Genomic DNA, 23,509 nt, shown 5'->3' with positions numbered 1-23,509 from the left:
ATCTCTAGTATAGATATAATAATTGCACTTAGAGGCAGGATTATCCTTATTATTAGAAATAGTATACTAGACAGCCCCTATAGTAAACGCTAGCAAGAAACTAGTTAGTAATAGGCTATAAGGACTAATAGAATAGCCCTCTCTTTAGCTATGCTTAATAGCACGTTAATAGAAAGCCTGTATATTAGCTAACTATATAAGAGTGCGCAGATTAACTAGCTCCCTCTTTTAAGATATCTTATAGAAGAACTAGAAGAGAGTTATATTATAAGGCTAGGAATTATTAGTTAGCAGGATATAAAATAGCTAAGAGTTAGCTATAGTTAGTAGGTAGCTTAAGCTAACAGCATTATAAGCCTCTATAATTTATTAAAGAAATAGCAGTAGTTAGATATATATATAGTTAAAAAGGAAGGTAAGAGTATTACTAATATTATAGGCTAAGCGCTAGTCTAGGCAGTAGTTAAGGAATAGCAATACTAGAGAAGTTAGCAGCCTATTAGGCCTAGCAAAGGGAGTATAAATATACTAGCTTCCTAGACAAGGACCTAAGGAGTCTTTAGGCGCAGCTTAGATAGACTAATATTAGCGCTTCCTAGCTTGCTGCAACCTCTAGAAGGCTTCTTATTACTACTACTACTACTACTATAGCAGGGAGAGTTATTAAATCTAGTCTAAGATATAAAGAATTAAGAAGTGCTAATTAAAGAATTAAGAAGTGCTAATTAAAAGGCTTAATAGAAGGCTAGAGTTAGAAGGTAGTAAAGAGGCGCCTAAGCTAGCTTATATATACCTAAAGGTTAGTAATATTAGGTAGTAAGAGAAGTTATGCATAGGCTCTAGAATCTAGCAGTAAAGTTAGCGCGTTTGCTTAGCATAGCTGCCTAAGAGCGCCTTTACTTACCTAGCTAATAAGCTATTAGGGCGCAAAGAGCTTTATATATATACTAGCAGAAGTAAACGCGCATATAAAGTAATAAACAGCTATTAGTAATAAAAATAGGCAGTAATAGGTAGGCATTAATAAGGCAAGCAGACTAATATTATAAAGTAGGCTGTTAATAGCGTCTATAAACTAAGCTAGCATAAGGGCTATAATGCTAGAGAATAATATAAATAGAGATATAATTAATAATATAAACTAGTAAAATAAGTTATTATAGAACTATTAGGACCTAGGTTAATATAAGCTACTAAGAGCTTATTAGGGCGTTAGGTAAGGTTTACTACGCAGGATATAACAGGTAGTTATAGTTCTTAATGCTAAGGGAGATATATAGGCCTAGAATCCTATTAGGCTAAGGCATCCTGCTAAGAGGGGTTAAGTTAGTTGCAACTAAGCTGCTTGTTAGTAGACAAGATAAGCTTAATAGGGCTAAGCTCTATAGGGTAGGGAGATATATAGTAGAGTGTTAACTACTTAGTACAACTTAAGGCTCTATTAGGACTAGATATAAGGCATATGCACATAATAAAGACTTATAGCTTAAAAGACTAGTCCTAATAGACTATTAGGAGAGTTAGATAATATACTATACTTTAACTATGCATATTCCTACTACTATACTATGTGCAGTATGCATACTAGGATAAGGTTCTTAAATTAAACTTCTATTTAATCTAATTGCCCTTTGCTAGGGCATGCATAGAATAAAGGTAGATAACCTAATAGGCTACTGCAAGAGTGCTAGGAGAGACTAGTATTAGCATAGTAACTAAGAAATAAGCCTAGGGAAGAATTAGCAGAGGCCTAAGTAAAAAGTAAGGATATTAACTTATAGTAGAAAGTAGTATCTATTAGAGAATGTTAGTATATAGGCGCAATTATTTATACCTTGCTACTAGCTTAGGTACTAAGCCTAGTTAGTTATACTAGAGATATAAAATTGCTATATAAATAGTATTATAAACCTATAAGCCCTCTAACTTAGCTAGGTATAGCCTTATTAGCTACTACTAAGCGCGTGCTGTATATAAATATAGGGTTCTTTATTAATAATTATATAATAAATAAATAATAATAAGGTATAAATAAAGAGATAGCAAGATAGGGCAGAGCTAGCTTAGAACTAAGTTAGTGCAGGGATAAGCGTAAGGCTAATTAACTATATTAGGGATAATATAACTATAAAGGAGGGGGGTAATATAAGAATTAACTACTAAAATCTTAAATCTTATAAACAAGATACTACCTAACTTAAACAACCTCTAACTCCCCTCTAACTTAGTCCTAACTTACCTCTATTGCTATTTCTTATCTATCTATAGCTAACTAAGACTTATAGGTATAAAAGGCAAGCCTATAGCAGTTCTAGAATAGATAGTTTTTAAGTATTCTTTATATAAGACCTATAGGAATAAGATTCTCTCTAGTTATTAACTTTCCTAGTGCTCTTATATACCTTATAGTAGAATTAGAACTATATTAAAGGATCTTATTACCTGCGTCGCTATAAGTATATATTATTTATACTAGTCTAAAAAAGACTTTTTCTTACTATCTAATACTTCTTTATATTTAAGGAATCTATACTGCCTTTTAGCCTCTTTATAGCCCTTATATTTATTATATAAGTATTATTATTAACATAGGTTTAAGTTATAATTATTAATTAATAACTATTTAATATATATATACTAAGTATCTTTTTCTCTTAGAAAGTAATATTATTATTACTTATCCTATAAGTAAACTTTATATATAGTATCCTTATATTTATACTATTTATAGTAATAGTATTATTTAGTACTAGAGAACTATTTACTATTTATTTTATTATTATAGTATACTATATATAAGTTAGTACTATAGGTAATCTATAAAATAGTATAGTAGAGAAAGTTTCTTATATCTATTAGGTACTAAGGTGTTATCCTTTATTATATAGATATTTACCTAAAGTTAGGTTTATTCTATACTAGAATTTCTTTACTAGCTTATTATAGTATCTTAATAGTTATATAGTTATTTTATTAATAGTCTATAAACTATTTATTAAACTACTCTTTAGGTTTCTTTAGAAGTTTATAGATAGATACTAATATATTCTTATAGTTCTTATAAACCTATAGGTCTAGTATAACTATAGCTAGTATTTTACTATTATTATATCTCTATAGTAACTTCTATAACTAAATATAAGCTACTTTAGGTTTATTATCTATAATATTAAGTATATTATTATTCTATATATACTATTATATATATTCTTTATTATTATATACTATATACTTATTACTTAGGTATTATACTATATTAGCCTAGTGCTTAGCTTCTAGTTATTATTCTAAGACTTAGAGTATCTAGTTATAATATTCTTAGTATTTAGTAGATCTATTTAATTTATTATACTAGTATAGTATAGGTGCTCTACTTTAGACACTTTATTAGTCCTTAATAGGTTTAATATATTTATTATCTATTCTAGGTTTTATTTCTAAGTCTTCTATAAGACACTCTATATTATTAGTAATTATTTCCTAATTACTAGTATTAGTAGGTCTAACCTTAGTAGATATTATATTAAGCTATTATATAACTTTATTCTTACTATAATAGTCTTTAGCAAAGTAGCCTAGTTTGCTATAGCTATAATAAGTTATTAAAGGCTTATTAGTTCTAGAACTACTCTTATTCTTTATATTCTATTATTTAAGTTCTTTATTAATATTAGAAAGGTTTATAGCCTTAGTGCTATAGTATCCTATATTAGTTCTAGTATAGACTTATTATAACATGTTAGACTAGTAGTATCTTCTATGCTATCTTTATTAGATATTATTTTTCTATTAGTTCTTAAAGGTGTATAGTATAGAATTAGTAGCTTATACTTAGAGGTTATCTTATAATTCTAACTATAGCTTATATAGTTTAATATTAATATTAATTATAGTATTAACTAAGTTAGTAAAGGTGTTAGTGCTAGTACTAGTATATATTAGCTCTTTCTTAATCTTTAGCTTAAGGCCTTATCTAAATATAGTTAAAAGTATATTATTATCTTAATTAGTATAAGTAATAAGTTACTAAAACTCTATAGTATAGTGAGTAGCTAATTTAGTTTATTTAATATGCTAGATATTATATTTAGTACTAGTAACTTTATTAAATATACTAAATATAGGTTTAATTTATTTCTTAAATTTATTAAAGTCCTTGATCTATTTATCTACTTTATCTATAGTAGTGCTTATATTATATTATTATATAAAGGGCTTAATCTACTTAAATACTACACTATATATATAACTACTAATAAGTATAACTCTTTTCTCCTCTTTAATATACTTGCCTTAGAATAAGAAGAATAAGTCCTATTATATAAGCTAATTATTAAGCTTGCTATATTTACTATAGTAAAGATTAAGTTTATTAACTATAATATTACTTATATAGGTAGTACTATTATTAGTTATATCTATATTATTTAATAAGCTAGGGGTAGCTTAGTTTTTTAAAGTAGTAAATATTTTAAAGGTATTTAAAATATTAAGGTTAAACTTTAAGCAAAGCTTATAAGCACTTTTTAATTAGTTCTTAGAGATAAAGACTATTAGAGAGACTAAAGAGAGTCTTATACTAAAGAGTATAGATATAATCTATCTATCTTAAAGATAAGAGGTAATAATAAGTAGTATAAAGTAGACTATCTAGCTTAAAGGTTAGGTTAAGATCTAATATTATAGATTAATACTTAAGTTAAATATAAACTATAAGAGTTATATTCCTACTTACTATATACTATAGAGAGTATAGTAGCTTACTAAGCTTAATATAAGCTATATAAGCTAGGCTTATTAAGCTTAATATAAGCTATATAAGCTCTATATAAGACTTACTTTAGCTTAACTACTAAGAAGTAAGCTTATTATATAACTTATAACAAAACTATGCTATATAACGTGTTCCACCACCGAGCCGCGCACCCCACCGAGCCGCGCACTAAATGCAACTGTCTACATTTAAACCTCAATAACTCAACGCTACAACAAGGTATAATAGTGCGCAATGGCTTAAATTAATTGCCTAATTCTACTGCATCTTTCTTGCATGTACGCTTGTTGTGTCCTGTATTGCCACACCTTCTGCAGTGGGGAATACCCCTGCTGCTAGCACCTGCCTGCACTCTCTCCTCACGCCTCTCAGCCTCAAGTTAAACCTCAGCATCCCGTTGGGTAACTATTGCTTCTGCCTCTGCCTGTGATAGAGTCCCTCCCTTCTGAATCTGCTTCTTCTTACGCTTTTTACGCTCTAAGGCAGCCTGATTTGCTTCTTTAAGCTTAGCTATTCTAGCTTCAAGCAACGTGTGTGAGTGTACCTTTAAAGTTGACCCCTTTTAAACCTGCAGCACCATCTCAAGAATAGACTCAGGTGAGGAGCTCTTATGGTCTCTTATCCTCTTAAGAATCAGCGTTGTTTGAGCCTCTATTTCCCAGGCGTTGCTTGGTGTTTTAGGCTGCCAAGGGGTACTCCCAGGTATAGGTGGTGTTGGTGTACGAGGCTTCACTTCAAGCCTTGATAGTACTACCTCTGGGTTATCTGGGACTAAGCCAGTTGCTCTGAAGCTTGATAGGATATTGCCCTTTGAGAAGGCTTGGTTGAATACTAGGGTAAATGCAGCCAGGAAGGCTTTCTTGTTGATATGGTTAATATAGCAGTTTGCCAAGACTCGGATCTCCTCCTTGTACGCACGCTTTAGTGGGGCAAAGTAACCCACATTAAGCGGCTGAAGGATATGTGAGGTATAGGGGGGCATACAGAGGGTAATAATCTTGTTCTCCTCACACAGATCTTGGAAGGCAAGTGACTTGTGGCTCTCGTGGCCATCAAGTATTAGCAGCCTATAACTACCCACTTTCTTAGCCTCTGTATGCTTAATAAAGTGCTGTAGCCAGGCAAGCCTAAGCTCATTTGTCGTCCATCCATTGTTACTGACTCCTATTCTCCAATCCCAAGGGTTGTGATACTAGGCCTGGTCGTGGTTCTTGGCTTTGAAGATGATGAAGGGTGGGATAACCCACCCTACAGCGTTGATGGCGGCAATCAACGTTACCCACTCCCTATCACCAGGCTGAACTCCAAGTGGCTTGAGGCGCCGCTCAGAGGCTGTTACTACCTTCACTGACCCCCTAACCCCTATCTGGAAGCCAGTCTCATTAAAGTTGTACGTGTCTTCATCCAGGATGCCATACTTGGCTTTGACGTTGCGTATAAGATTAAACTAGGGGCCTATAATAGCTAGATTGCTACAGAGGACTCGCTGGTGATCACGAGTTCGAGTTACTTGAGATTTAACCTCAGGTCGGCGTTAGATTAGCCTGTAGGCCCAGTTCTCTCCAACATAAGTACCACCACGCTTAGCTAGTAGCTAGTTGGCCATCTCACGTACGTAGCTAAGCGTAGGGGCAAAGCCTCTAGCATCAAGCTTCCTAATATACTATATAACCACCTCCTCTTCATGCTTGTGAAGCCTTAATGAGTTAGCTTGGATATCGCGTCGTGAGGTTATTCCAGCGCGTCGGTTGCGGAGGGTGGTTTCAGGCACGTTGTAGATGGCAGCAGCGCGTCGCTGGCTTAGTGACGCGTCAGATCTGAGGGCTTAGATAGCAAGGATAATTCTATCTTCAACAGGAAGCAATTCAATATCACGTTGTTGAGGCATCATGATAGTAGTAGAATGTGATGAGGTCTTGGCAGAGGTGCGCGGCTCGGTGGGGTGCGCGGCTCGGTGGTGGAACACGTTAGAATAGCCTATATAATATTATACTAAGTATATTAGTATTTACTAGGTGTTAGTATCTAGTTAGTTATAAAAGACAATTATAATAGTAGCTAATATTACTAAGTAATAAAGATAATACTAATACTATAATAATTAAGCACTACTTAGGTAGCTATTTAAGTAGCTATTTAGTAGCTTTATATATATTCTTTATTAATATATTATAGTTATCTACTAACTAAGTAAACCTAGTTATACTATAGGTCTACTAAATACTTAAAACCTTATACTAATTATTTTAGCTATAATTCTAAGAACTAAATTACTAAGGACTACTTTTTAAGCTTAATATATATAAAGTAGATGCCTTTCCTTCTACCTTTTATATAAGCAGCAACCTAAGCTATTCTATACCTACCTTATTTACTAGCTAATAATACTTATTTCTAATTATTCTACCTATAATTATACCTTAAATAATTTAAATTTACTAGTTTATACTAACTCTTTCTTATATAGTAAGAGTAGGTATATAAGCCTATACTATATTCTAACTAAACTAGGCTAGGCCTAGTAACTTCTTTAAAGTTAAGTTAACTATTCTATATTTAGTAGCTTAAGAATAGTAGTTAATGCTATATATTATGCATAAGAATAGTTTATTAATATATTCTATTATAGCTAATACTATATTTATTAAGAGTATAAAGTCTTAATATTAGTAAATAAATAGTACTAGCACTAGATTAATAAATATTACTAGTATAGCAAGAGTAATAGTATAGATACTATTAGAGTTAAATAAAAGTAATATTTATATATTATCTTAGGTTAAATATTTAACTACTTAGAAAGAAAGAAAGATTAAGATTATAAGACTATATATAGCTATAAATAGTAAGATTACTCTTTTTATAAATAGTATAGAATGCTAACTAGTTTATAGCTTACTTCTACTATAAGAAGACTAGGCTTAAAGTAATAGTTTTTCTATAGTATTATAGGTTAAATATAGTTTAGAAACTTAAAAATTTTTTAGGCTACCTAGTTAATATATTAAATCTATAGTTATAGGTAGCTATACTTATAATTATAAAGTTAAGTTAACTTTATAGTTTTATATATAAGAGTTATATAATATATTATATCTTTAAAGCTCTTAGAACCTATATATAAATTATAATATATAAGTATTAGTATCTTTATAATATACTTTACTATAACAAGTATATAATAACTTCTATACTATAGATAGAGGGCCTTAGCCTATTTTATAAGATTTTTGCAATATACCTCTATTTTTTATATACTTTTAATAAAATTATAAAGTTATAGTCTTATTATATAGCAATATATATTATTAGAAAAAGTAATAAAAAGCTAGAAACTAATTATATAATATTTTATTATATTACTATAAAAAACCTTATAATAATTACCTTTATATATAGCTTAATAACCTTATTTTTAGTATTGCAGAAAGTTATAATCACGCGCACTGACTTTCCGCGCGCACTAGGTGCACGGACGCTGTAAGCCGTGCAATAATACAGCACAATGTCCAGTAAGCCCGTGCGCATAACGCAGCGAACACACATCTAAGGATAAAACTAAAGCTTATGAGTCAGTAGCTACTGTGCGGCGACGTGCCACAACAGCCTTCCTGGGTCATGCATCAGCCTTCGGAGCAGTCCATATATGTGCCTAGTACTAACATGGACGGTGCGGATCGTTGCCGATGCCGATGACAGTTCGCGGCGCTGTCCAAAGGCGGCCTGGTGGCGAATCGGCACTCTCCGCATTACCGACCACCGCGTTAGGTTCCCGTTGGCTTGTGCCGAACACTGCCATCTTACACCACCGATGTCGCATCCTCTTGGCACTTTGTTAAATCGTGCGCTATTCCTCCTGTCACGATGATCCTCGCATCTGTCTGTACAACTCGGGCTATGCGCTCAAGATGCACCTCATATCCAAGGATACCTCTAACACGCAAGCTTGCGACAGTTGCACCTCGAGTACCCATAAGTCCTCTTAATCTAGACATCACGTTGGATTACGATCGTCAAATTTCACAATTGAATGCAGTCAAGCACAGGTCACGGCAGCCTTTGACCCTAACAGAGAAAATAATATACAGCCATTTATACACAGGTCCAGATTATGCCTGGAACCTCGACAAAATCAGGCGAGGGGAGACTCTCTTGCATCTGCGGCCTGACAGGGTGGCGTGCCATGACGCCACGGCCACAATGGCACTTCTACAATTCATTAGTGCTGGTCTTCCCAAGGTTCAGGTACCGACTACTGTTCACAGCGATCATCTTGTGGTGTCCAGAGATGGTGCCGACGAAGACTTGAAGAGGGGCAGCATTGAACACCAAGAAGTGTATGCTTTCTTGAGCAGTGCAGCTAAGAAGTACGGTATAGGATGGTGGAAACCAGGCGGTCAGTGTTGTCTCGGTCGAGACAGTCCCCGCAAGCTAACGATAGCACAGCTGGGATCATACATACAACCATCTTCGAGAACTATGCCTTCCCCGGTGGGCTCATAATCGGAACCGATTCCCACACACCAAATGCCGGGGGTATGGGCATGCTGGGCATTGGTGTTGGCGGCTCTGATGCGGTGGACGCAATGGCCGGAATGCCGTGGGAGCTGATGTGAGTTCATGTAGATGGGCTACCGATCGTTTCAACTGACCATTGCAGGTCTCCGAAAGTCGTTGGAGTGCGACTGACCGGCAAATTGAGCGGATGGACGTCCACGAAAGATATCATCTGCAAATTAGCGGGTATCCTGACTGTTTCCGGTGGGAAAGGAAAGGTCATCGAGTTCTTCGGTACGGGCTGTGGCAGTCTCGGTGCGACTGCCATGGCTACGGTTTGCAACATGTCCGCTGAGATTGGTTCAACTTCTTGCATCTTTCCATACTCAGATTCCATGGGCCGGTACCTGTCGGCGACCAAGCGAGACGACATCGCGCGGGAGGCGAACAAATACAAGGACGTACTCCTCACGGCCGACGAAGGTTCTGAAGATCGCTACGATGACATTATTGAGATCAATCTCGACACCCTTGAACCACATGTCAACGGGCCATTCACCCCAGACCTATCGCACCCCGTCTCCCAGCTGAAGGGAGCTGTTCAAAAGAGTAACTGGCCTGTCAATATCAGCCACTCAATGGTGGGAAGTTGTACCAACAGCTCGTACGAAGATCTTTACAAGACTTCACAGCTTGTCGGCCAAGCCAAAGCAGCTGGCGTGCCGCGAGTGAAGACACCCTTTATGGTGTCACCAGGGAGTGAAGACATTCGAGCTACGGCGGAAGCAGAAGGCATACTACAAGCCCTACGAGATGCAGGTGCTGTGATCCTGAGCACCACCTGCGGCCCGTGTGTAGGCCAGTGGGATCGCACAGATGTCGACGTCAAAGGTCGTGAGCGCAACACTGTTGTGTCAAGTTTCAATCGCAATTTCGTTGCACGCCACGACGGCAACCCCGAGACATGTTCGTTCGTCACATCACCTGAAATGGTGACTGCTTTTGCGTATGCAGGTCGCATCGACTTCAACCCAATTAGCGATTCTATAGCGGTGGATGGAAAAGCATCTCAGCTACGCTTCACTGCCCCAACAAGCGTGGAGCTACCCGTCGCTTTCACGACTGGCGAAAACCTCTATCAAGCACCTGTTGAGAACGCAGGACATCTCTTAGTCAACATTGATCCACAATCCGACCGGCTGCAACTGCTACGGCCTTTTGATGCCTGGAAGACTGGTTCAGCACAAGACATGCCGGTGCTGATCAAAGTTGCCGGCAAATGTACCACTGACCATATTTCTCCCGCCGGACCATGGTATAAGTACAGGGGCCACCTAGAAAACATCAGCAACAACATGCTACTAGCAGCCTCCAACGCGTTCCTGCCCCCCGGCGACTCTAAGCTCTTAGGCTACACTATCCACCCACTCGACTCAACAACGGGCGTCATACACGAAGTTGCGCGCGACCTGCAAAACAGGAACGTCAAGTGGTGCATCATCGGCGACTGGAACTACGGCGAGGGCTCGTCGCGCGAGCACGCCGCACTTGAGCCACGCTATCTGGGTGGCATTGCCGTTGTTGCGCGCTCGTTCGCACGCATCCACGAGACGAACCTCAAGAAACAAGGCTTGCTGCCATTGACGTTTGCGGATCCTGCCGACTACGATAGGATCGCGCTGGGCGACCGTGTCACGCTTGTGGGAGTCGAGAGCGGCGAGATGCTGCCGGGGCAGCAGGTGGGGTTGAGGGTGGTGACTCGGGAGGGGGGCGCGTGGGAGGCGAGGCTGGATCACAGCTATAGCGAGCGGCAACTCAGGTGGTTGAGGGCTGGGAGCGCCCTCAATTACATCAAAGAAACGATTCTGGGAGAGTAGAACTGCGCTGTCGATCACGACGATCAAGAGATGAGAAGGCTCAACCTGCCCGAAAGAGTAATTCGTAAGACCGTGGATTACGGGACCTCGTGGAGTGAAAGCCCCTCTGCCCAATGAAGTCATGGGCCGCTGTGAGCCGAGGCATTTTACCCCAGCTTTCGAGAAGCTCCGCAAACTCCGCAATTCGACAGCCGTCGCCTTGATCGTGCTCGCCCATCCGACACTCCTGACACAGTCGCTCATTTCACACCGATTCAAGACGCCAGAAACCCACGATCCAAAATGCCCACCGCAGTGCCCAAGGTCCAGCAGGCAGCGCTCAGCAAAGAGCTCTCGGAGCCGCTTCCCGAACCGCCATCTTTCGAGGGCAAGCCGGGCGTTCGCAGCATAGCCGGCGACCTAGGTGACAAGTCTGAGTCCCCTTTGCGTCTGCCCCTCCGCCATTAACCCTCGTCAGACGCGTGAATGGCAAAGTCATCATCGTCACTGGCGCCAACTCCCTCATCGGCATCGGCCGCGCCAGCGCGCACCAATTCGCCCGCCACGGCGCCCGCGCCCTGTACCTCTGCGACTTCGACGCCTCGAACCTCGCTCTGCACAAGCGCGAGCTGGCCTCCCTGTACCCCAGCGTCGACGTGCACACGCGGCAATTCGACGCCGCGGACGAAGCCGCGGTGAAGGCCGTGTGCGACGACGCTGTGGCTGCGTACGGGCGGCTGGACGTGTTCTTCGCGAACGCGGGGATCAGCAGCGGCAAGGTGTTTTGGGAGGAGGACTCGGCGGGCTTCATGCGCATGATGCGGACGAACGCGCTGTCGGTGTTTCTGGCGGCCAAATATGGCAGTCTTGCGATGCGCAGGACGGGCGCTGAGAAGCCGTATCCGGGCGGGAGTATTATTGGCACGGCGTCGGTGGCGGGGCTGAAGAGCAATGCGGGGCCGACGGACTACTCGGCGAGCAAGGCCGCGGTCGTGAGTCTGATGCAGACGTGTGCGTATCAGCTGGTGGGCAGCGGGATTCGGTGCAATGCCGTCTGCCCGGGCTTGATTGAGACGGGCATGACGAAGATAACATACGACGCGGCGCGCGCAAGGGGGAGTGAGAAGAAGATTGGCCAGCTCAATCCGCTGAGGAGGGGCGGGCAGCCGGATGAAATTGCGCGGGCGGTGTTGTTTTTGGCGAGTGACGAGAGCAGCTATGTCAATGCCCAGGCGTGGGCTGTTGACGGTGGGCTGAGTGGTGGAATGCCATTTGTGCCTGGAAAGCTAGCTTAGCCGTCGAGCTTCAGGCGTTGACAACAAGCCGTGTGTTGGTCCTCTGTAGTATGTACACCCAGTGGTATACTTTCGGTCTATGCGTCACGGCGCCTTGATCCTCCTGCTCTTTGGCTTCAATCCGGTGCTTACTGACCATCGTCCACAAGAGCCTTGGGTCTGGCATGCCAGTGTCTGCCGTGCCCTCTTCTTTGTGCGTCGCTGCTTCGCCTTCCAGAAACGGATATCTTTCCGAAGAGTACGAGAGAGCTATCCATCTGGCACCAGGCTTCGTCGCAAGAGCTAGATGCACAGCCAAGAGTTGCAACGGGTGAGTCAAAACCTCCCTTGGCTTCGTGTCCACCATGTTGCTTGTCGATGTACGTCGTTTCAAAGTGACAGCGTACGGGAGCCGGCAAATTTGATCTTCACCACACGAGATAGCATCCGAGGTTGACTTATCGACAACAACAGAATACACACCACAGCCGCAGGTCTCAACAAGCGATGCATGGTCCAGAAGATCCACGGCATCCCATCTTGTGCAGGCACTCACATCGCCCCCCAACGCTTCCAATTCGCGCTCTTGTTCTGCATCGATAACGATCTTAGAGTAGTCCACGTTGTGCACCTGACGAGCATGTTGCACATGGGTCTTCAAATGCTGCGAGAGGAGCGACGATCCACAGCCGATGTGCAGGATCTGGGGTTGCTCTTCGCCCAAAGTGCTCAGTGCGTCGGCGATCAAGGAGTCCAGAGCGTCCGGGGCAGTGAGCCAGTCAAAAGGGACCGTGTTTGCGGTGAAGCGTTGGTCCCAGTAGTCGTGCGAACCAAAGTCGGGTACTTTAGCCTTGGGGGGCATGTGTATTGCGTTCCTGTGGTAGTTTTGCGGCAACCTCAGTCTGTTTATGAGTGATATAGCTATTCCAGGAGGCCTCCAAGTTGTTCCTGGTTGTTTGAGACGAACAGTGAATACAAAATGGGCCTACTTGATGATGCTGCAAGTGAAGAAAAAGTCAAGGTCGTGAACCCGCGAGAAGCCGAGTCGTTCACATCACAGGCATAGGAAAAGCAGGCAGAGACCCACAAAGGGCCGGGTCTATTCACGAATCAGCGAAGCCAGTTTCGCAGTCGACAACCGCCGCTGAAGTCCAGCAGCGGCGCCCGCCATCAGCACCGGCCCCTCGGCGCTTTTCCGCCGAACAGCCTCAATCTTCCCACCGGACCTCCGCAGCCCCAATCGCAGCACCGGCGGTGTCGCAGCTTCCCCCATGGCCTCGCTCCCGCGCCTCCTGCTGCCGCGCCAGCCCCTGCTGCGCCCAACGCGCCTCGCGCAATCGCACCGCCTCCTGCTGCTCCCCGCATCCGCCCGCCATGTCTCCAACGCGCGCCAGCTCTCCGCCGAGTTCGAGCGCCGCCGCGCCGCTGCCGCAAGCACAAAACAACACGTCATCCCCCAGCCCGACAAGTACCGCGCGCCGTCGCACGGCAAGACAATCCGCCGCTCCGATGCGGGCGTGGGCAAGGTGTACGGGCCCAAGCCGACCGAGGAGGATCGCAAGCGCATGGCGACGAAGAAGTACCCCAACATGATGAGTCCCGAGGGGACCTTTAGCCACTGGTTTCTGAACAACCGCGCGATCCACACGTGGATTACTATGGTGCGTTTCCGCCTGCGCTACCGGTCCTCTACGATGGAGGGAGGAGCGGAGCGACAGATGCGAGGCGCGCAGAGCTAACCGTGTGCGCAGGGCATCCTCGTCTCGCTCGCCGTAGCCGCATGGTACATGGACTTCATGGCCAAGACCGTCTACGCGGAGCTCGTGCCCGACCGCCGCGAGTTTTTGCGCCACCCTGTGCAGAGCACGAAGCGCTTCGTCGAGGTCTACAAGATGCATATGGCGCAGACGAGCCAGGTATACTCGGAACAGCGCCTGAAGAAGGCCGAGGATGTTGAGAAGCGGAAGCTGTACAGGCTGGAGAGGCAGCGGATGGCCGAGGAGATGGGCGAGGAGTATGTGACGGACTCGAGGTACTACATTGGCGAGGATGGAGTAAGAAGGCGGAGGGTCAAGAGGTGGTTCGGTATCTGGGAGTAGGTTGCCACCATCTAGACAGTGCCTGTGGGTCATGCAAGACAAATGACAACAGAGAAACGCGGAGAGGAGGACCATGTGTACGATAGGCGAGGGGTGGAGGAGGATGACCTGGCATGGTGCGTGGGCGCTCATCCTGGAAGCAAGAGATCGACAAATGGACAACTGGAGACTCTACAGTCGCAGTGTGTGTCAGAGGAACGCAAGCAGATGATAGAACCAGGCCACCTTCTGAAGCCCAAGGTTGCAAGTCATGTACAGAAACATGTATACGTATATATACCACCCAACAAGAACAGCACTTCTTCCATCAATTATAAACTCCCGCCACCCAACTCTTCCTGCTTTCTCTGCTATCCCTGCCCTCCCAGAGAATGTCCACTTGATGCGGGTCGCCGTTCTTGCCCTCTCGGTAGCTGTACTGGATCTTCTTGAACAGCAGTTTGGGGTGATTCTTGATCTCATCTCCACTCATATTCATCCCTCCGCCATCCTTCCCAATGCGGCCAACGACGGGACTCAACAGCATCGCCATGCTGAAGAAGCTCTCGTCGCGCACGATTGTGCGATTGGCAAAGACGAGCAGGCAGCACAGCGCAGCCAGCTGAATACCGCATATTCCCCCCAAGATACTCAGGATGTATGACCAATCGACGCCGAGGGACTGGCCTGGTGTCGGGACGACGGTCTGGTGGCTCACGTTGTATCGGAGGCCGTGGTCGTCGAACGCGGCGATTGCGCCAATCGTGAAGCGCATTAGGATGTCTTGCACCTCAGATGCGTTGACAGGATGCGCTGGCGACCATTTTGAGCCCTGCGTGTACGTCCGATACTGTACGTGCTCCCAGCCTCTTGTGGGCAGGCCGGTCCATCCCAAGGCCCCAGAGGCAACTTGCGCCCACAAGTTGTTGCCAAAGACAACTTTGCTGTCTTCATCATTGATAATGGTTATGTCGTGCTTGTTATTGCCTTTCTCAATGTGACCGACGGCGCTTTCGCAGAGGAATAGTGACGGCTTCGTGATGTTCGACGTGGCGTCACTAAGGTTTGCTTGCAGAACAGTAAAGTTCGTACAGCGTGTACCGCACGCGCCGGTAGCATCGGCTATCCAAGTGAGAGCCCCGCCGGCGAACTCAGGGAAGTAGTATTTGGTCCAGTGCTCCTCGCCGGATCGTTTGCCCTCGACAGAGTACTCGGACTCAGTACTCACCAAAACCTGGTCACGGATCTCAACTTCCTCACAGGTTGCATTGGCATAGACGCTACGATTGCTCAGAATGTAGTCAGAGTACTGATGAACCGGGTTGCGGTTGAAGAAGCGATACTCGTAGGCTGTCTCGTGCTTGTACAAAGGCGTACCCGCGAGTATCGAAAGATCATCTTGTGTGTCGTTTGGGGCGAACTGCGGGTAGACAATAGCCTCCATACCGTACATCCATGCCGCTTCCAGATCCAGTGAGGTGATGTTCTCCTTGCTACCAGGGTCCCATTTCGTCAGATCCGCGACGGTGACGTTGCCGTATGTAAGAAGCGGCATCTTCGACGGGTCCATAGGATAAAAGAGACTCGAAACGGCGACAAGGACCTGCGAGCCAACGTTTATCCCAAGCCAGATGAGACACACGAGCCATGTCCACTTTGTCTCATCTTGTCGCGCGTTTCTGAACCACCTCAGTTTCCGCAAGTACTTTTGGCGCCGGACTAATGGAAGGGAAATGACCATCAGTTTGACGACGTTGCTCAGTCGTTCCAGCCCGAGAATTAGATCGAAAGCTTCCAGCGACACGTAACGTCGGCTCAACAGGGACCAGCGCAGGATGCCCGCATAATTCTGCAGACTTGCAAGAAGATTGAGACCCAAGCAGAGGGAAAGTCCAATCATTATGGCGTTGAAAATCCTGACATCTATCTTGGAAAGGACAACAGGCTCGCTGAATCCTTCCCATGCCTTCAGTGCAATACACATCAACGCGCTGAAGAGGATCGTAACTAAAAGTTTGACGCCTCCCACTTTGAACAAGTACTTTCGCGCCTGATTGTGATCAAAATGCTTGGTATGAGGATGACGGCTGTGATGGCTTAGCAGAGATATGTTGTCTGCGGCGTGCTTGCCCAGGGGTCCGTTGAGCGACATGTAAGATCCACTCTTATCGCCACGAGAAAATGCGTCGGGTGATGTTAGGGGCGAAGCGTAAATGTTCTCCATCGCGATGTTCCCAGCGTTGTAGTTGTCCTGGCCATCATACGGTGCGGCCTGTGTGGTTGGAGAAGGGGGTGGTGGACTCTCTGATACTGTGCGTGGCGATGAAAGGTTCGGTCCTTGGGTCATCAGGGCGGCCATGCCAGCACTACGTTCGTAACGGCCCATGAGGGGCAGATTAATGTGCAGACCTTTGGGGCCGCAACGAGGTGGGACAGTTGTCTGCAAGCTTTCCGTTCAAGGTCCAGAGGCCATACACATCGCAAGACGAAAAACGCAAGATACCAAGTTGGTTGGACTGATGCGCAAAGTGACCAGAAATAAACGACTTCAATGTTCCGATAGTAGAGCAGAGTCTTGTTATGTATTGCCCTGCCGCTGCTGCACACTATTTGCCGATGGCCGGGATCGTGGGGGCCAAATAAGTGGCTGCGAGGGCTGAAGCTTGCATGGTGAAGCGATAGACAGCCAACGCAATCTTCTCAGAACGGCGGTTCAGAAAAGTTGGCGATACAACGTCAGCTAAAGAGATCTATGGACTGTCAGGCTTGAGCGTCAAGCTCTACACCTTTCCTGCGAGAGGACGGACGCCCCGTCTTCAACAATTCTGCAACAGCATGCGATCGTCAACAGGTGCTAAATTCGAGGCTGAAGTGTCGTCTGGCAAGCCACCGGCACAGCCTATTCGCTTGTGCTGGTCAGGCCTGCAGCTGTGGTGCCGTTATCAGGCTAGATCAAATAGACAATTTGGGGGCTGAAAACTGCAGCCGAGCGCCAACACCCAGTGCATTGTTATCGCGGGACGTAGCCTATGGGGCAGCATGTGGACTGCGTGAACATAAACGTACTGACTAATCCACGTGTACGTCTTGAATGCGCATCGAGGTGACAGTGTCGTGGATAGAATTTTTGCAGATGTATCGCAGAGGTTGCAGTGCAGTGAAGTGAAGCGGTGCACGAACCTTCAAACGAAGTTCCGGCTGTCCACTCCTAAAGACTACAACTTGGGCTCAATGCATATCTTCGGCTCCCCGAATGAATAGTGAACGGTGTTCGGTCACGTGATTTCGCGTTTCACAGGTCGTCTGTCCAATCAGATTCCTAGATGTGCGAGGTGACTGTAGCATGATGATGTAGTCTACGCATGGCCGTATACCGTGTGGACCCTCCATCTCACCGCCTACGTTTCACCGGGCTGACAAATTTTAGGCTATTAGGTAGCAGTTCTGCGTCTCTATAAATCCTGCAGTCGTTACAAAGATCATTTCCAGAACAACAACTCATCATGTCCTCTCAGACGATTTTCTATGACCTGCCCTCCCAGCAGGGTACTGCATGGTCACTCAATCCCTGGAAAAGTTAGTAAAAAATATGTTCATGTTGGAATGGTGCTAATTGTGTAAGCGCGTTTGGTTTTGAACTACAAGGGCATCGACTACCGAACGGAGTGGGTAGAGTTCCCAGATGTCGAGCCTAAAATGAAGTCATTGTAAGTGAAAAACGCTCCGCACAGTATGAAAGACTACTAACAGCACCCAGGGGTCTAGCACCGAATACCAAAGGTTCCCCTGGATACTTCACCGACTACAGCATCCCGGCTATCACGTACGAAGATGGCACTTCCCAGATGGATTCTTGGCCCATTGCAAATGAGCTTGAGAAGCGTTACCCAAGCCCTTCCCTCCATCTAGACAATCCAGTGACCATCACAATCCGCGACCACATCTCCGCAATCATTGGTCCAATCATTCTGCAATTCCTGTCCAAAATCCCCACTCTGCTGCCTGAAAGGTCGCAGGAGTATTTCTACAAGACACGCGAAGCAGAATTCGGCAAGCCCCTCTCAGAAGTTCACAAGGAAGCAATGGTGAACGCGGAAGAAGGATGGAAGCAGGCGCAGGAGGCAATGAAGGAGGTAGCTGACCTGCTGAAGAAGCACGACGGGCCCTTCTTCCTAGGCCAGAGCGTGTCATACGCGGATTTCATCTTCGTCGCAATGCTGTATTTCGTCAAGAGTCTCGATGAGCAGGTGTTCCAGAAGTTGCTGTCTATGGATCCGGTCCTTCCAGAACTCTACCAAGCATCAGAGCAGTGGTTCACTAAGAACGACTGAGTGCTCGCTCAATATGTTGTTAATTCGTTTCTATGCGAGACGTCAGTCAGGTTGACAATTGCGACGATGGAGACTCACGGGTTGAGAAAATTGAGACGTTTCTGCCAGAATTCAGTCGTGTTGATGATTTCGACAGCCTTCCTGAGCACTTCTCGATCCGCTTCGAAGTGCAACTTCTGAACCGCATCGTCGGCTGTGAAAAACTCGGGCTTGAACTGCTCTTCTCCCGCCCCTCTTCGGCTATACGCATCATGCGCCAGTACTGCAATATACCACCAGATCAGCTTGGTCCCGTTCCCCTTGGGCAGCTCCCTGACCGTGCACATAAATGGTTCAGTGATGTCTATCTGGGTTCGAGCTTCGTCGGGAACGTCAGGAGGGTCATCCGGGGCACATGCTCTCGTCGGCATTGTAACCGGTAGCAGTCGACATTGGAGGCCTGTCTCTTCTGCCACTTCCCGCAACGCGGCTTCCTTTCGCGACTCGCCAATATTCCGTCTTCCTTTGGGCAGCATCCACTCGTTTTTGCTGCGAAGGTTGACCAAGCAGACTTTGGCGTTTGCTGGTTTCGATGAAATGAACAGCACTGCGCCGCAGCTCTCGACGAATTGCTCGGATGCGTATTGCCGTGTCACGAAGTCCGACTCAGCCATGCTGCGTTGTAGTGTGTTTTCGATGATGGTTCCAGGTGTTCGACGTCCCCTCATCGCGTGTTCACGTGCAGCTTATTGGCCAGGGTTCCAAGGCTATTCCCGCACATCATGTCCAGCTGTATCTCCTCACCCTTCGTATGTCAGGAAAACGGTATTGGAACTGAAAATCGCCCTTGCGGCTCATGATAGCATTGTATTTCCGTGCAATTTCCGCACATTGCTGATCGACGACGCGTTCCGGCGCGATGTTGGCGCATAACCCTATGATATCATCATCTGAATTGCGGACGAGTGTCCGCCAAACGTCGCCATGACGGTGCTTGAAGTGCTTCAGTAACATCTCCGCATCTGCACTCTTTGGCTCCATTCGGTGTCATAATGTTCGCCTCCGCTACTCAATCCCTTCGCGCAAGCACAGCAGCGGTCAGACTTTCACAAGTTACGCGGCAATTCTCTACATCCTCCAGAATGTCTCACAATGGAACCTTACTCACGCTCAACACGGGCGCAAAAATTCCAGCCATTGGCTTTGGTACCTGGCAGGATAAGGATGCCCAGGAACCGTGAGATCTGCCATAACATACAGGCAGACCAGCTGCTAACTCTTTCGTAGAGCCGTCACACACGCGCTTAAGGCCGGCTACCGCCACATCGACACAGCCCGCATCTACGGCACCGAGCCCGCAGTCGGCAATGCGATCAAGAAGTCTGGCATTGCTCGTGACCAAATCTTCCTAACGACCAAGCTCTGGAACAACTCGCATCACCCCGACGATGTGGAGGCGGCCCTCGATGCCTCGCTCAAAGATCTTGGCACCGACTACGTCGACCTGTACCTAATGCACTGGCCATCCCCGTTCGCGCGCGGCTCGGAGGTGTTCCCAAAGGACGAGAACGGCAAGACCAAGACCGGCGATACGGACTACGTTGATACGTACAAGGCGATGGAGAAGTGCTTCAAGTCGGGCAAGGCGCTCGCAATCGGCGTGTCCAATTTCAGCCGTGCTGAGCTTGAGCGCCTGGTCAAGGAATCAAGTGTGGTCCCCGCCGCGCACCAGATCGAGTGCCACCCGTACCTGCAGCAACGCGACTTCACAGCGTGGCACAAGCAGCAAGGCATCCATGTGACCCATTATTCGCCATTTGGCAACCAGAACGAGATCTACGACGCCGGCAAGGGGATTGGGAAGCTGATGGATGATCCCGTGCTCGTCGAGATTGGCAAGAAGCACAGCAAGAGCGGTGCGCATGTAGCGCTCGCATGGGGCATTGCGCAGGGGCATAGTGTGATTCCCAAGTCGAAGACGGAGAGCAGGATTGTACACAATCTGGAGGGCGACTTCAAGTTGCCGAAGGACGATATTGAAAAAATTGCCAGCATTGACAAAAAGATGCGGTTCAATGATCCGTCGAAGAACTTTGGGTGGGACTTCTACAAGGATCTTGACGGCAAGAGAAACTAATCGAGTGCTGTCACGTAGGTATCAATGAAATGCAGCTGTATGCACATCACCAACAGCTCTTGCAACCTCTCCATGTCATATCGCGGCCCCAAGCTTACATGCTGTCGAAACAGAAGTTTCCAGCCTCGAGAACGAGACCAGAAAAGAATTCATAGAGGCACAAAAGAGATTCGGTAACGCAAAGTAGGGAAAGTAATGGCTCCAAAACAGCAATGGATGGGTGATGTAGGTGAGACGACCTGCACGCGAAGTTAGCTCCGCTCTGCCCCTCCACGCGCAGCGCGGGGCAACACCACCCTGAACTTTCCACCACCGCATCACCACAAACCGCCACAATGTTCAAGAAAGAGTAAGCCCCACCCCAACACGGCCGCCGCCGCCTCTAACTCACCGGGCAGCATCACCGCGGGCGCGAAGTCGAAAGTAAAGTCGAGCGTCGCACGTGCAATCCGCACCAAAGTGCTCGAAACCTACCCGCTCCTCGAGCCCCACATCGAAGACATCCTGCCCAAGAAAGAGCAACTCGACCTCGTCAAGCTGCCCGACCGCGTCGCACTGTACACCCTGCATGGCACCCCGTTGTTCTTCCAGCACATGGACGACGCGCTGCTGCCGCACCTGGCGCTCGTGCACAAGTACCCCACCGCGTTCCACCGGCTGCGTATCGACCGCGGCGCCATCCGGTTCGTGCTGTCGGGCGCTGCGCTAATGGCGCCCGGTATGACGTCGCCTGGGGGCAGGCTTCCGAGTGAGGAGCTGTCCGCGGAGGACCAGGAGAGGTATGGCAAGGTGGATTTGGAGGCGGGGACGCCGGTGGTGGTAGAGAGCGAGGGGAAGGAAACTGCGTGTATGGTGGGCGTATTGAAGATGGGGACGGCGGAGATGCGGGAGAAGAAGAAGGGGCAGGCGTGTGAGGCGGGGCATTATTTGGGCGATGGGCTGTGGACGCTTGCGTTGTGAGGGACTGCGGGGAGCGTGGCGTTGATCGGGGAGTATGCTCTCAAGGCTTGAATATGTGGACCTGAGGGACAAGCGTGCATAACTAAATACGAGGAAAACTGCATAGCGATAACGATGAGTTGAACATAAACATGGTATCATTATCTTTGGGGGCAGAACGACTAATGCATGTGTGAGTAGGCACAAGACTCATCCAACTCGACTGTTGTGTGGTGGTACAGAGGCGCTGCGAAATTGACCACGCCACTACTGTGGGGGGCCTCCGCGACCAGCTCCTCCCATGAAGTTGCGGGCCATCTCAGCGATGTTGGGGTCGTTCATAAGGCTTGCGAGGTCGGGCATGCCGCCGCCAGCTCCACGTCCAGCGCCAGCGCCAGCACCAGCGCCAGCACCAGCACCAGCACCAGCACCTCCACCGCCGCCACCAAACTGCTGGGCCATCTCAGCTAACCTGGGGTTGCTCATGAGGTTGTTCATCATGTCGGGGTTGCTCATCAGGTTCTGCGCCATCTGCCTCATCATAGGGTTCTGCATGAGGCCAGCAAGGTCAGGCATACCGCCACCGCCACCACCGCCGCCGAGCATGCCAGCGAGCGCAGACAGGTCGGGCATGCCGCCTGCACCAGCGCCGGGCGCGCCTCGCGAGGCCTCAGGAGCGCCAACATCACCACCCTCCTCCTCGTACTTCTTCTTCGCGGTCTCGTAGCCCTTGCGCATGACTTCTGAGCCGCCGCCCTCGGCGTCCATGCCCGCCTTGTATGCCTCCATGGCGCCCTGTGCGTCACCGAGAACGTACTTTGCGAGGCCAAGGCGCGACCACGCCTTGGAGTAGTTGGGATCAGCAGCGACAGCCATCTCGGCGTCCTCCTTGGCCAGCTCGTGCTTGCCCATGCCCGAGTGTGCGGCGGCGCGGTTCGAGAGGTAGATGGGGTTGAGAGGGATAACGTCGAGCGCGGCAGAGTAGTGCTTGACGGCGGAGGTGTAGTCCTTCTTCTTCATCGCCTCGTTGCCAAGGCCCTTCAGGCGCTCTGCCTCGTCCTTGTTCGGCCCGCCAGGCCCCGATGCGGTGGTGGAGGCTGTCTGGGGGGTCGCAGGGCGGGCTTCAGTGGCAGACGAGCTGCCTTCTGTCGAGGCAGTGGTCTTGCCCTTCAGCTTCTCGTAGACGTTGTAGATAGAGAGCAGGTTCTGGCCGCCGAGGGCGTCCTTCTTTGCGGCCGCATCATCGACATCAACCTCGAAGGCTTCGGCGATGCAGTTGGCGGCGACCTCGAGCTGCTCGGCGTTGTCTGGTGTCACCGAGCCGTCGGTCTGCGAGGTCTGGAGGAAGTCGAGGATTGCGAGCGCAAGGCGCTTCTTGGACTGCTGGGGGGATGCCTTGGGGATGTTAGCAATATTTACGTAGCGGGTGGCGGGGCAGCAGCGTACCATTTCGGCGATTGAGCTTTCGGTAGGGAGGGCTGGCAAGCTTCGGCGACTGTTGATTTCAACACGCTACGTTGCTGAATTCGAACACGGTAAAGTGCAGCGTGATGGGTGCTGCAGGTTGGGGTAGTATGCTTGCGGACTCGAAGCTTCGATAGCGGGGCGTATCAACCGTGCGGGTGCATGCACTAGCTTCCACGT

General features: G+C 47.0%; 10 protein-coding genes across 10 annotated transcripts; 6 read left to right on the top strand and 4 right to left on the bottom strand.

Moving 5' to 3' along the window:
• The first annotated feature begins 8,283 nt into the window (after positions 1–8,283).
• Positions 8,284–11,289, top strand: C7974DRAFT_55326 (aconitase family-domain-containing protein). Its single transcript, XM_046146840.1, has 3 exons — positions 8,284–9,170; positions 9,221–9,386; positions 9,435–11,289. Exons 1-3 carry the CDS (start codon positions 8,639–8,641, stop codon positions 11,146–11,148), a joined length of 2,412 nt encoding a protein of 803 aa, XP_045992506.1. The 5' UTR covers positions 8,284–8,638; the 3' UTR covers positions 11,149–11,289.
• On the top strand, positions 11,290–12,427 carry C7974DRAFT_55327 (uncharacterized protein). The gene is made up of 2 exons (XM_046146841.1): positions 11,290–11,558; positions 11,606–12,427. The coding sequence occupies exons 1-2, from the start codon at positions 11,431–11,433 to the stop codon at positions 12,420–12,422; spliced, it is 945 nt and encodes a 314-aa protein (XP_045992505.1). The 5' UTR covers positions 11,290–11,430; the 3' UTR covers positions 12,423–12,427.
• Positions 12,428–13,524, bottom strand: C7974DRAFT_55328 (uncharacterized protein). The gene has a single exon (XM_046146842.1). It carries the CDS (start codon positions 13,261–13,263, stop codon positions 12,433–12,435), a length of 831 nt encoding a protein of 276 aa, XP_045992504.1. The 5' UTR covers positions 13,264–13,524; the 3' UTR covers positions 12,428–12,432.
• Positions 13,525–13,642: 118 nt separating this feature from the next.
• Positions 13,643–14,811, top strand: C7974DRAFT_402809 (uncharacterized protein). The gene is made up of 2 exons (XM_046142756.1): positions 13,643–14,062; positions 14,153–14,811. Exons 1-2 carry the CDS (start codon positions 13,673–13,675, stop codon positions 14,498–14,500), a joined length of 738 nt encoding a protein of 245 aa, XP_045992503.1. The 5' UTR covers positions 13,643–13,672; the 3' UTR covers positions 14,501–14,811.
• Positions 14,720–17,080, bottom strand: C7974DRAFT_55319 (uncharacterized protein). Its single transcript, XM_046146839.1, has one exon. It carries the CDS (start codon positions 16,863–16,865, stop codon positions 14,808–14,810), a length of 2,058 nt encoding a protein of 685 aa, XP_045992502.1. The 5' UTR covers positions 16,866–17,080; the 3' UTR covers positions 14,720–14,807.
• A 902-nt stretch (positions 17,081–17,982) lies between these two features.
• Positions 17,983–18,810, top strand: C7974DRAFT_319901 (uncharacterized protein; the record flags this gene model as incomplete). The annotated part of the gene is made up of 3 exons (XM_046138728.1): positions 17,983–18,055; positions 18,102–18,186; positions 18,237–18,810. The coding sequence occupies 3 exons, from the start codon at positions 17,983–17,985 to the stop codon at positions 18,808–18,810; spliced, it is 732 nt and encodes a 243-aa protein (XP_045992501.1).
• Positions 18,402–19,511, bottom strand: C7974DRAFT_55304 (NUDIX domain-containing protein). Its single transcript, XM_046146838.1, has 2 exons — positions 18,889–19,511; positions 18,402–18,840 (listed from the first exon to the last, which is right to left on the bottom strand). The coding sequence occupies exons 1-2, from the start codon at positions 19,461–19,463 to the stop codon at positions 18,819–18,821; spliced, it is 597 nt and encodes a 198-aa protein (XP_045992500.1). The 5' UTR covers positions 19,464–19,511; the 3' UTR covers positions 18,402–18,818.
• A 420-nt stretch (positions 19,512–19,931) lies between these two features.
• C7974DRAFT_436845 (NADP-dependent oxidoreductase domain-containing protein) lies at positions 19,932–20,926 on the top strand (the record flags this gene model as incomplete). The annotated part of the gene is made up of 2 exons (XM_046145154.1): positions 19,932–20,026; positions 20,077–20,926. 2 exons carry the CDS (start codon positions 19,932–19,934, stop codon positions 20,924–20,926), a joined length of 945 nt encoding a protein of 314 aa, XP_045992499.1.
• A 245-nt stretch (positions 20,927–21,171) lies between these two features.
• On the top strand, positions 21,172–22,296 carry C7974DRAFT_402804 (translation machinery-associated protein-like protein). The gene is made up of 2 exons (XM_046142755.1): positions 21,172–21,275; positions 21,325–22,296. Exons 1-2 carry the CDS (start codon positions 21,262–21,264, stop codon positions 21,884–21,886), a joined length of 576 nt encoding a protein of 191 aa, XP_045992498.1. The 5' UTR covers positions 21,172–21,261; the 3' UTR covers positions 21,887–22,296.
• Positions 22,010–23,507, bottom strand: C7974DRAFT_55289 (uncharacterized protein). Its single transcript, XM_046146837.1, has 2 exons — positions 23,312–23,507; positions 22,010–23,260 (listed from the first exon to the last, which is right to left on the bottom strand). Exons 1-2 carry the CDS (start codon positions 23,312–23,314, stop codon positions 22,133–22,135), a joined length of 1,131 nt encoding a protein of 376 aa, XP_045992497.1. The 5' UTR covers positions 23,315–23,507; the 3' UTR covers positions 22,010–22,132.
• Between the last annotated feature and the right edge of the window lie 2 nt (positions 23,508–23,509).

The sequence above is a fragment of the Boeremia exigua genome (genome assembly GCF_020726555.1).
Source record: "Boeremia exigua strain MPI-SDFR-AT-0100 chromosome Unknown C7974scaffold_12, whole genome shotgun sequence".
NCBI lineage: Eukaryota > Fungi > Ascomycota > Dothideomycetes > Pleosporales > Didymellaceae > Boeremia > Boeremia exigua.
This window is presented reverse-complemented; position numbering and strand designations above follow the sequence as displayed.